The sequence below is a fragment of the Trichechus manatus genome, unplaced genomic scaffold (genome assembly GCF_000243295.1).
Source record: "Trichechus manatus latirostris isolate Lorelei unplaced genomic scaffold, TriManLat1.0 scaffold00036, whole genome shotgun sequence".
NCBI classification, from domain to species: Eukaryota; Metazoa; Chordata; class Mammalia; order Sirenia; family Trichechidae; genus Trichechus; species Trichechus manatus.
In genome coordinates, this window is record NW_004443972.1 from 15,457,329 (window position 1) to 15,470,263 (window position 12,935).

The window sequence follows — 12,935 nt, forward strand, 5'->3', positions numbered from 1 at the left end:
CTCATATACTTAGGACATATTCTCAGGAGGGACCAGTCCCTGGAAAAGGACATCATGCTTGGTAAAGTAGAGGGTCAGTGAAAGAGAGGAAGACCCTCAATGAGATGGACTGACACAGTGGCTGCAACAATGGGCTCAAGCATAACAACGATAGTGAGGATGGCACAGGACCGGGCAGTGTTTTGTTTTGTTGTACACAAGGTCACTATGAGTCAGAACCAACTTGACAGCACCTAACAACAACAAACAGAGAAGCCATATGATCTCATGGCTCTTATCCATGGCCAGCAAGAGGAACAGGGAACCAGGAAGAATAATGCTGTACCATCCTGATGGGTGCGCTATTGTTTCCCTGTTCTCTCTCCCTATCTGTGGCTTGCCCACGATAGACCAAGCTGGAGGATCTTGGGAGAAATAATGGTAAACAGAGCTTAATGGCAGCCTTCCTGGTTATGGGGCTGAGGGAATCGCCATTGTAGCCACTTCCTGAGCAGCTCTCCAACCACTGAAACTCATCCGTGAAGAATGTGACATTTACTCTGATTAAAATGTTTGAGTGCCTATAAAAAATACTACATATTTTACACATTAGAATATCTCTAAGGTGATTTAACTAGGATTAATGTCTGTGTCCTCCATCTTCCTCTATAAGTAAAAAGATGACTGTATTCATGTATTCTGGCTCAAATCTACAAAAGAAGAGTCAAATTAGTAATTGTTTTATAATGATTCAACTAATATACAAACTGAAAGTGTTTTTTTTCGATTGTTTAACAAAGGAACACAGAGTTAAAAGTTCACTATAATAATAATAATAACAGGTAGCATAGAGATGGCCACATCTGCTAGTTATTATCAATACCACTTACATTTATGGCGATTGTCTTAGTCATCTAGTGCTGCTACAACAGAAATACCATGAGTGGATGGCTTTAACAAAGAGAAATTTATTTCTTCAGAGTAAAGTAGGCTAACAATCCAAATTCAGGGCGTCAGCTCCAGGGAAAGGCTTTCTCTCTTTGTCGGCCTTCTCATCAATCTTCCCGGACTAGGAGCTTCTCCATGAAGGGACCTCGGGTCCAAAAGACACACTCTGCTCCTGGCACTGCTTTCTTGGTGGTATGAGGTCCTCAATTCTCTGCTTGCTTCCCTTTCCTTTTATCTCTTGTAAGGTAAAAGTTGGTGCAGGCCACACCCTAGGGAAACTCCCTTTACATTGGATCAGGGATATGACCTGGGTACAGTGGTGTCATAATCCCACCCCAATCCTCTTTAACGTAAAATTACAATCACAAAATGGAGGCCAACCATACAATTCTGGGAATCATGGTCCAGCCAAATTGATACACACATTTTTGGGGGGACATAATTCAAACCATGACAGCGATGACCAAGTGTCACAAATATTGTGGGGCAGTCCCTATTTCAAATATTGTGTTCGATTATAAACTCACATGTTAAAACTTTTCTGTTAGGAAAAAAAAGGTCTTTGTGATCATATTAGACAAGCACAAGAAAATATAAATAATTAAAAAATGAGAAAAGTGGAATGCTTTGTAACTGTTGTCTTATACCGCCTGTTGTTTTATACAAAGTCACATCTTTTAAAAAGCACTGGATTGGAAGTTAGGAGATCTAGATTCTATTAATTCAATAACTAAGTGACCTTTGTCAAGTAAATCACCTTTCTAAGCCTCTGTTTTCTTAATTCTAAAATCAAATGTCAGTTTAATAGACTTAGCTTAATAGACTTCTGAGGTCTTCTCTGGCTCATGTGTTCTAAGATTCTATGGCTAATTATGGTCAATGCTTTAGGCTGGCTGGAGAAAGATTAACCAATTTTCCAAATGAATGATACCTATAATATATTCTTTTCTTATTTCCAACCCACTGAGAATAACAGAAGTAAACATATTCAGTTTTGGAGAAAGAAGTTAAAAAGCAAAGATAAAAATATAAAGAGCTTTACCATGAGGCTTCTAGGTTCTATTTGATACTTACATGGAAGAGATAAAAAAACTCAAAATGCTGGCTCTAGCCCTATGCCATTAGATGGTGTTTTCTGAGAACTGAATTTTCTAACTACTTTTATTGGGTTATTCCCAAGGATTTAATAGGGAAGACACAGTCACTGTTTCAGACTTGGAAAACAGAAGAAATTACCAGCTTCTGTTCATTGACATTAGAACAAACTAGAGGGCAGTGAATCATAGCATGTCATAGTTCTTGTGGGAAAACAAAAAGAGTTAACGATTCATGAATTTCTACAAAATTATATACGCTTACTATCCAAAATACTGATATATTTATTTTCTCCCTCACATTTCAAAGGTAAGTGAGGAATATATTTGAGGAAGATGCTGCATTTCATAAGTCACTGTATTCTACTACTTAAATACTACGGCACTCACCTGGCTCATGATAATTCCAGTTGGAAAAGGTTACAGCCCGCTTTATTCCACCTACACTTGCCCAACTATACTCTCCACGAGAGTCGACATCTCTCAGGCCAGTCCAGAAGTATTTTCTTTGAAATTTATCATACTTTTTAATCATATCATTCAGGTATTCTTGCTCAAATCTATACAAAAAGAGTCAAATTAGTAATTGCTTTACAATGATTAAATTTATATATAAACTGAAAATGCATCTGTTTCTTAGGAAGGTTGTTTAACAAAGGAATTCAAAGTTCACTAGTACATTTTACTGATGGCCACACCTGCTAGTTATAGTCAGATTACAGTTGGTTCCAAAAGGGACATTATCCGCGTAAATCTTGTAACAGGTGTCTCCGTGTCTCTTCCAGCCCTAAACCAGAACAGAAATATTGTCACATTGTTTTCCAGACTTGATGATGTTCCTGTAAAAAGCAAGGCTCTGCTACACTGATAACATAACTTGTAGAAGCTGAGTGCCTGGCTGGTGAATTCATACATGTGATGAGGGTGGGGTGCAATTTCATAGCTAACCTCTACAAGACTGTGAGCCTATGTCAGGCAGAAGTTGCTTCTTAATTCTCTTTATGCCTAGTACTTGCCTCATCATAAGAGTATAACAGTTGTTGAATTATTTTTGAACAGGAATAAGTGAAGAAAATAAATCTATCAGTATTTTGGATAGTAATTATACACATTTTTGTAGAAATTCATGAATAGTTAATCTTTTTCCTATAACTCTTCATTTTCCCACAAGAACTAAGACATGCTATGATTCACTGCCCTCTAGTTTGCTCTAATGTCAATGAACAGAAGCTGGTAATTTCTTCTATTTTCCAAGTCTAAAATTGTTTAAGTTTCAACTACCATCCCTAACCAAGAAGGTGCAATACCACTTAAGAAAATTTACACAGGGGTTTTAACATACCTCATTCGGAGGACACATCTTATCAGATCCTGCATCATTTATTTTTTCTCCCTTTTTCTTACATGCATATTTAAGTTTCTCTTCACATGATTGGACTTTCCACTGACCTAGCTTTTAAAAAACAGGAAAAAAAAGTTTGCTTACAAAAGAAATTATTTCTGAAGTATTTAGAATTGAACCGCGATTTGTTTTAAATCAGGACAGTTTCTTGTCACTAAACACTGAGAGAAAGAGAGAATGAATGTAAGTGAATGATTAAATCTAAGAACATAGTCCTAGAAAATGATGCCCAACAGGCCTGCAAGGTCGTGGCTCACAGTTACCTCAGTATTGCATCATGATCAAAGTGGGGAGGAATCTCATCTGCTTATAAGAATGACAGTAAAACTATCAAAGGACACTAAATACAGAAGTTGAAGAGAGAAGAACTCAATCCACAAACAGTTGCCAGCATCCTAGTTTTTTGCCATATGACATGGCCCAAGTTTGTCCACAAGCTAAAAACTTTTGGGCATGGTATCTAACCTCTTTCTCTCAGTTTCCTTGTGTTTTAAATAATGGTAGTTAGAATAGCTCCTCTCCAAGAATTCTAGAATCAAAAGCTTCTTCCAACTCTACCTCAGCCTAGACTTCAAAGTTCTCTCTTTCAAATATGCTACTCAACATTAATTTTGTTTAACTGACAAAGTCACTTTGCTTTCTTCAAATTAAGTTGTAATAAGTCAATTGTGATAAGGATCAGTGGAATGCTGTCTAGGTATGCTATAAGTTCATTCTTACCCATGAGACCTCATTTCCCTCTTTGATACTCTTCCAAATACATCCTGGATATCTTTTTAAATAGAGTGACACCCTTCTAAATATGTTTTCACTACGGAAACACTTCTAAGTACACATACCACTTATTGCTTCCACATTAAGTCTCTCTAGAAGTTTGCATGACACAGTTAACCTCCTGAACAATTGGGAGTCCACAGGAAAGTGACACAAATAAATATAAGAGGTACATATGTACTTTCTGCTCAAGCTACAACCTATTTTGGGCTCTCAATTACAGTGTGTTCAATAAATGTTTAGTCATTCTACTGGGCTAAGATGATCTCTAACAAAGTTAGACCTAATTTTTTAATAAAAACATTTTTTTACATCTCAAAGCACGGTAAGTATAGATTTTAAGCTGAACATGAATTCAGAAGATGGGATTTTTTTCAGGTTAAATTGTGGCTACATGCTAAATATCACAGTTATGGCAGAAAGGTGGAAGGAGATCCTGATGCTGAGAGAAGGCAGGTTATAAGAACCAATTTGGAAAAAAAAAAAGAAAAAAAAATCTGAGTCCTAAAGGGGTTCTCGGAATCTTTTTCAGACCAGAGCAGATGCTCCCAGATAGGAAGTGGACTGCTTATATGGAAATTGCTTTGTCTTTTTTTCAGTAGTTATAGGAAAGACAATCTACAGGACCTTTTATTATCTTTCCCAGCTTATACACAAATATCTCAACTAAAATAATTTTAATATTATTATAAGGTATAACAATAAAAATATAATTAAACTACAGGAGGTTTCTTACCTTTCCTAAATAGCAAACACAGTTGGGAGTCTTATTGTAGGGAACATTTGGCTCATTCTCATCCCAATATGTTAGAGTAACTTCAGTACCATCTGACCACTGAAACAAAGTTGGTATATTTATGTTCTTAAGACCCGTCCATATTTCTTCTTTGGCATCTTAAAAAAAAAAAAAAAAAAAAAGAGTCTTATTTGTTTGGTTTCACTCAGTTACATACTTCAAAATGTAGATTGTTACTGATTTTTATATTCTGATATGAGATTCTAAAGGCCTTGATGGTATTCTTGAATAACCTGTTAAAATGTTGATAAGGCCACCAGGTTGGATAAGGAAGGCTTTTCAGGTCACTTATGCAGGTAATGAATGTATCTAGGTAGAACAGCTGTGTGTTCCTGACATCTGGCTTAAATAAACTTTGCCTTATGGGAATTAGTGAAATTTTATAAATGCAATCATAAACACTGCAATTAGAATAAGAGTATTGTCCACCACTGCCCTGAATGACTAATGCTGCCTTCACAGGTAAGCAATTAACACAGCACTTGGCACAGAATAATGACTCACTCAACAGGCATCTACTATTAGCTATTATTATTAGTGGATCCTAGGGAGAAGGTCTAGTAAGTCAGTCTAGTATATTTTTGTTCACCAGTCTTTAGCTTTCAAATAAATACAAAAGTAAAATAATCATCACTTATGTGTCTGTCAGTTTAAAAAGAATTTAGCTTATGAGAAAGGAGGGATTACTCAGTCTATAGTTGTGCTGTCAAATTGGTAGCCGCTACCCACATGTGGCTATTTAAATTTAAGTGTAAATTAATTAAAATAAATAAAAGGAAAAATTAAGTTCTTCAGATGCACTAGCTACATTTCAAATGCTCAAAAGACATGTGGCTGCCGTATCGGACAGCACAGATTATAGAACAGTTCCATCATTGCAGAAAGTTGTGTTGGACAGTGCTGATCTATAGGATCAAATTCTAAGCTTTTCATTCTTACTAAGAGTCTGAAAATAAGAAGACTTTAAAATGTTTCAAACCTCTCAGATAGGATATATATTTTTTAAACTTACCCCCATTGTGGAGTTTTGAGACAACCACCTCCACATCTGCTAAAGAATGAATGCTGATTAGGTCACTGCTGAGGGCTTTGCATTTCGCATGTGCCTCATCCCAGGAACCACTTTCATTTGCCAGCAGATAGCAAAATCCATTATTTGGCAGCCACTTTGAATCACAGTGGGTATCTGAATATGTCCAAACATCTAGGGGGAAAAGCAGGTACTTATATTCCAGCAAAGATACATCTATTTTGAATCAATAATATTACAGATTCTTCTTTCTTGAATTGTAAGGTTTCTGGAAAACTGGGGACTGTGATGTCAGAAAGTACAGTAACAAGAATTTATGTGGTGCCAAATGTATACATAGCATGATAAGAATCAATGCAGGGAGTCAGATAATAATGTGGCTTAACAAACGTGACACAAATGCGTTGCATGGCTGGGCACAGAATGTTGAGGGGATGAAGACAATTGAGGGAGAGATTTCCCTTAGTCCTAGCAGACAGAACAAAGGCATGGGGTAAGCCGGTTGCTGGCAAATCTTGTTCTGCATACAGGATTTGTTAGGTTCCCCTCCAGCCTCTGCCTTTGAGAAGATTATAACGAGGTCGAGCCTCCTTTTCATACACGGTCGGCTTAGCAAGAGGATGTGCATTAATGCCCACTGCTGAACAAAGAACAGGCAGAGATTCAAGAAACAGAGTAAGACATCTATACATTCACATTCAAGAGATGGCAGCAACTGAGGGAGGGGGCAAAGGGCATCTTTGCATCTCTCCTTTCCTCTCCTCTGCTAGACCTGGAGTTCTCATGGAATTAATGATTTTTTGTTTTGACCACAACAAAACTCACTCAAGTGAAGGTCAAGAAAGACTACAGAAAAAGGGTAAGGTATGAAACTAAACAAAATACTCTTACCCCTCTTTAAAAAATAGAAAGTGATTCAGTTACTTAGACTTCATAAATTCTGAACCACTCGGAACATTTGCTGTAAGAAAACACAGTATCTTAAAAAGGTGAACAATTTATATCTTTTAATAACAAAGGAAAAAATGCAGGTTCAGCCAGCCTCACATTTGCAAGATAACTCAATTAACTTCAAGGTTTTGAAATAGCATTTATTTTTTACAATTATGTTAAAGAAACACAGAAAAAAAATCACCCATAATTGAACTTAAAACAATAATTTTCATATTCTAGTCTTTGTCTCTATGAATACATATTTTTACAAGATTGAAATGATAAGTAGGCATATCATTTTGTTCTGCTCTTTGTACTTAAGACCATATTTTCCTGCTGGCACAATTATTTTAATAGCTGCATCTTATTCAATCATGTGGAAACATCACAATTTACTTAATAATTGCTACTGCAAGGTATTTACTTAATCTATCATCAGTCTAGTTTATTTTCATTTACGCTGTCTTTTCTATTATGCCTTTTGTTATACGAACTAAATTTGGTTTGAATCAGCTTGGAAGATAAATATTCATTCCCCCTTATTATCTTAAAACATTCCCCTACATTCTTTATTTTACATATCTATTTTTCCCCTTAAAATAGTAGCTTCTAGTCCTTTTTGGATGACAAGAAATGTTATGCTTTATTCCCTTCTTTCACAATTCCTGAAAGCAAGAAGTTTTAAAACCTCCCCTTTTCCTCCCAGTTTTGAGTATTAGCTTTTCTGATTCCATGGGGACTTAATCAAATGCCAGATGTATGTTGAGTCCTGTGCTTGACAGCTGGGGTAGTCCTCTTTTCTGCTTTTTCAGAGTCCTCAAACTTCGTCACTCCTCACAAACTGCAGCTGTTCTTATCTCTCACTCATCCCCAAACTCCCTGGAAAACCTCCCTCCTTGTACATGTTTTGTCCTTATGCACCTCTCTGATTTCACCTGCTTTTTCAATACAAAGCCCTAAAGAACGAGCCTGGCAAAGAAGGATAGAGGAAGGGTGGGTGTTGTGGGTCAAGGGTAGGAAAGCCTGGGAACACTCCTGTTAATTTTTGACTTAACAAAGGGCATGCAATATAGAAGACCTTCCTCTAGAGCAGTGGGTCTCAACCCTGAATGTGCATCAGAATCACCTGGAGGGCTTCTTAAAACACAGATTGCCCACTTCCACCCACCCACCCCTAGTTTCTGACTCAGTAAATCTGGTTAAGTGCTTAACTACTAGCTGAAAGGTTGGCAGTTCCAACTCACCCAGAGGTGCCTTGTAAGATAGGCCTGGTGATCTGCATCTGAAAGGTCACAGCCTTGAAAACTCTATGGAGCAATTCTACTCTGCACACATGGGGTCATCACAAGTTGGAATCAACTTGATGGCAACTGTCATGGATTGAATTGTGTCCCCCAAAAAATGTGTGTAGCAACTTGGCTGGGTCATGATTCCTAGTATTGTATGATTGTGTTAACTGATGTGATGTCCTTATGTGTTGTGAACTCTACCACTATGATGAGATTATACGTGATCTCCTCATGTGTTGTAAATTCGATCACTGTGATGAGGTTATACTGATGAGGTTGACAAGATCAGTGTCTTAATGCAATCTCTTTTGAGATATAAAAAAGAGAAGTGAGCAGAGACACATGGGAACCTCATACCACCAAGAAAGCAGTGCGGGCAGCAGAGCACGTCCTTTGGACCTGAGGTTCCTGCTGAGATGCTCCCAGACCAAAGGAAGACTGATGCATCACAAGGACCTTCCTCCAGAGATGACAGACAGAGAAAGCTTTTTCCTGAAGCTGACACCCTGAATTTGGACTTGTAGCCTACTGGACTGTGACAGAATAAACTTCTCTTTGTTAAAACCATCCACTTGTGGTATTTCTGTTGGAGCAGCACTAGATGACTAAGACAGCAACTAACAACAACAAATCTCGGATGGGTCCTGAGACTTTGCATTTCTAATAGGTTCCCAGGGAATGGTGATGCTCCCGGTCTAGGGACCACACTTCAAGAACCACTGCTCTACAGAAAAAAGCCACTTGTGCACAGAAACATATTTCCTATCTAGAATATCTCTGCTTTCTTATGGGCATATGCATATTTTTCCTTAATATTTTTCTTTGCCTCAACCAAGCATTATTCATATACAGCTTGTAACATCTAAACACACCGGGTCAGAATCAAAAGCTTTTCTGCACTGGCAGCAATAGCTATCTGAAATGGATTTATCTAACTTTACAGAACTGATTTCAAGACCTATTTGTATTAGGAAGTGAAAAAGATACCTGTTAGCTCCACTGTATTATTTAATGGTTTCTTGCAGACATAGGGCAGTTGAGCTTCACAGGAAAAACTCTGCCACAGACCAGACTCAGCATCCATTCTTGCACAGCTTGATGTCCCTATAGTAGGTGCCCTTGGCATATCTTAAATAATAGAGTTTTCAAAGAGTTAGAAGTGGGAGAAGAGACATTTCAAATTCAGTTAGAAAAAATAATTTGATTTCCTAATCTGCTTTTTGGGAACCCATAATACAGTTAAAAATTTTTAATTAAATTAAAATGTACAGGTTTCAATGGACAATCGTGTGCTTAAATATACCTTTCTTCTAAAATACAGGATACAGGGGGGAAACACCGTAATATCTTGAATTTAAAAAACAAAAATAAACTTCTGCCCCCGAAAAAACTACCATGTCACATCATGCAGCCAGCAGCTCTTAATCTACTACTACGTACAACAGAAATACTAATTTATCACTCTATAATGTCTCTAAGGTCTTGAGTTCAAGACTATGTTATCTGCAAATATTCTACTTACTAAAATAATAGAGTATTAAGTGTTTACTAATAAGGAAATTTTAGTTAACTAAAATGACTAATTGGTATTTTATTGCACTTAAGGGTCGCTATGAATTGGAATCCACTCTTCAGCAACAGGCTTGGTTTGGTTAATATTATACGTGTGCCAAACACTTTTTTACTGAAGTTAGTGTTAACTTTCAGGTTCAACATTTGTCAGAAGCCATAGATAATATTTTTTAAAAAGTACCCAATCCTTCCATTTGGAGAAAAAAAATCTTTTGGCTAACTAGATTTGATTTTGTTTGTTGTATTCACTACAAAATTTTCTTTGAGGTATTTATTTGTGTTATAAATATAACATTATGTTGTCAGTGTTTGGGTGCTATGGTGGGGAGACCTCAAGAGTTTGAAAATGAGGCAATATTTCCATATTAAAGCTAAATAACATATGAAACACAATATGGGACAATTATAGATATGTCAAGTCCCCTAAGTGACACAGAATGGCTCCAAGGCCATGTGTTGGGACTCATTTTGCTCTTACCTAAAAATCCAGGTTGCTCTAAAGGTTAGGGACAAATGCTCAATTGCTCATGGTGTGGTTCAACTTGGCTATAACAGTACCACAATAAAGAATGGGCTAGGAAAAAAAATTCTTTGGAGAGATAACCATAACAAGGGTTGTCAAGATTGAAACTTTCATAAGCTCTCAGTAAGTAGGAAGCTCTTTTTTTTTTTTTTTAAAAAACTTTTCCTCTGTGCCTAGTGGGTGGGGAATAGAGCAGTTACCTGGATCCCAGTTGAGAAAGTTCAAGGGCTTGTGATCTGACCATTCCCAGCCTCTAGCAGAGTACAGCTGATTTAAGCCAATCCAGAAAATTCTAGCAATGCCTTCTTTTTCTGTAAAAAAAAATCATTTAAAAATGACAAATTTACCTAAGTTATGGTCTAAGTCGGGCAGCAAAAAAATCTGAAAGCTTTCACTTTAAGGCAGGAATCCCTATGGGAGGCTGTCTATCCAACAAAGGCAGGTGACACTAACAGACAACAAAACTTTAGACTACTGAGAAACCCAAAGGCTGATAATTTAATTGTTTTCTGATTCCTATTCCGATGTACTGAGTTTCCCATTAGCTTGTCCAATTCCCTTTCTTCTAAGAGCAGAATTTGCTCAGAGTAGCACTATCTACTTTTAACCTCTCTGTACTGATATATGAAAACCCTGGTGGTGTAGTGGTTAAGAGCTACATCTGCTGACCAGAAGGTCAGCAGTTTGAATCCACCAGGCACTCCTTGGAGACTCTATGGGGGCAGTTCTACTTTGTCCTATGAGTTGGAATTGACTCTGTGGCAACAGGTTTGGTTTTTGGTGGTTTTTTTTGTACTGATATAGATTCATCAAAAGCAACTTCAATTGTTCATCTAGATTTTGAAGATCTGATTGTATTCCAGACTGACGATTTAAATTCATTAAGCACGCTTATTTGCCAGGTACCAGGGATATAAAAAACAAAAGACAAATTCCCTGCGTTCATGGGGAGTTCAGTCTAGTAGAGGGAAACAGATATAGGTCCCATAATGACAAAGTTTTACAGGTACTGACTTAGAAATATGTACAGGAGCTGTTTTAATAGAATATACGGGCCTAGAGTCCACAGGAGACGTTTAGACTGGGGATAAAGAATGGGATCTGGGCACACACACACACACACACACACACACACACACACACACACAGACAAATGCATGTGCTACCGTGGAGATGCATCATTCAAGTTTATCCTTTGGTAACCAGGTGCCTTCAGCAAAAAAGAGAGAGAAGGCAGAAATAATTTAAATAGCGAGGGCAACTGCCAACATTCTCGTTAATGTGCATATGCCCGCAAGCAATGGATGCAACCATGCTTGTATGGGTCTATGTATACTGGAAAAAGAATGGAAAGAATGTAGGAATTATTGTAAGGATTTTCCCACCACTGCCCAGGAAGTGAACAGCATCATTCAGGAACCTGGCAAGACTTCATCAACATCAAGAAGAAACTGAAGAATTAGTTGAGGGCCAGGTTGAAGGGTTACAGCAACTGATGAAAAGGTCTATGGAAGGCAAGGATGACGCTGACAAACAGAGACAGCAAATAGGTTGGAATCTGTAAAATTTGTTGAAATATTTCTAGCAGTAAAACTCTTGATAATAATGTCTCACATCCACCCAGGGAATTACGTACGATTTAGTACTGAGCACACATGCGAACATGTACACACACACGCACACATATGTATAATATAACCCACACCCATTGCCGTTGAGTTGATTCCAACTCATAGCAATCCTATAGAATAGAGTAGAACCGCACCATAGGGTTTCCAAGGAGCAGCTGGTGGATTCAAACTGCCGACCTTTTGGTCAGTAGCCAAGCTCTTAACCACTGCGCCATCAGGGCTCCATGTATAATATATATGTATATATTTATTACTGTGTGGTTTGCATACAGAAAACCATATATATACTTTAAGGGCTTTTCAAAGGTGATTTTGACTACACACAATGTTTGCCTTGCTGATGACTTTAGAACCCAAACGCCTGAATGTGGTAATTCCCCTGGAACTGAAACCCAGGGAGTGGAAGAGCTTCTGTGAGCAGAGCAGAACTATCAGCAGCAAAGAGGAAAGGAGTCAAGTTCAACAACCCCAACACCAACATTCGAGGGGTGGGCAGGAGTCTGAAAAGGCAGCAGTGGAGACATCAAAACAAAAAAAAAAACCTGTTGCGTCGAGTTGATTCCTACTCACAGCGATCCCATAGGACACAGTAGAAGTGTCCCATACAGTTTCCAAAGAGCGGCTGGTGGATTTGAACTGCTGACCTTTGGTTAGCAGCTGAGCTCTTAACCACTGTATCACCAGGGCTCCTAGCAGTGGGGATACCAAAAAAACCAAACCCATTGCCATCGACTCTATTCCGACTCAGCGACCCTATAGGACAGAGTAGAACTGCCCTGTAAGAGTTTCCAGGGAGCACCTGGTGGATTCGAACTGCCAACCTTTTGGTTAGCAGCTGTAGCTCTTAACCACTATGCCACGAGGGTTTCCACAGTGGGGATAGAGGCCCAATTATGCTCCAGTGGGAAGCAAATGGGAGTTTAGGAGTAAACTGCAAAGGTACACTGCTCTTTCCAGGAGTGTG

At 38.1% G+C, this 12,935-nt stretch overlaps 1 protein-coding gene across 2 annotated transcripts in view; it reads right to left on the reverse strand.

Moving 5' to 3' along the window:
• LY75 (lymphocyte antigen 75) overlaps nucleotides 1–12,935 on the reverse strand; it is a 146,104-nt gene that overhangs the window by 106,980 nt on the left and 26,189 nt on the right. For both annotated transcript variants that reach the window (XM_023730435.1, XM_004375414.2), the window contains exons 5-11: nucleotides 10,541–10,651; nucleotides 9,233–9,373; nucleotides 6,006–6,197; nucleotides 4,934–5,091; nucleotides 3,364–3,474; nucleotides 2,720–2,808; nucleotides 2,412–2,581 (exon numbers count right to left, since the gene is read on the reverse strand). In XM_023730435.1, the coding sequence (XP_023586203.1) occupies nucleotides 2,412–2,581; nucleotides 2,720–2,808; nucleotides 3,364–3,474; nucleotides 4,934–5,091; nucleotides 6,006–6,197; nucleotides 9,233–9,373; nucleotides 10,541–10,651 (972 nt within the window). The remainder of the gene's footprint in view (nucleotides 1–2,411; nucleotides 2,582–2,719; nucleotides 2,809–3,363; nucleotides 3,475–4,933; nucleotides 5,092–6,005; nucleotides 6,198–9,232; nucleotides 9,374–10,540; nucleotides 10,652–12,935) is intronic.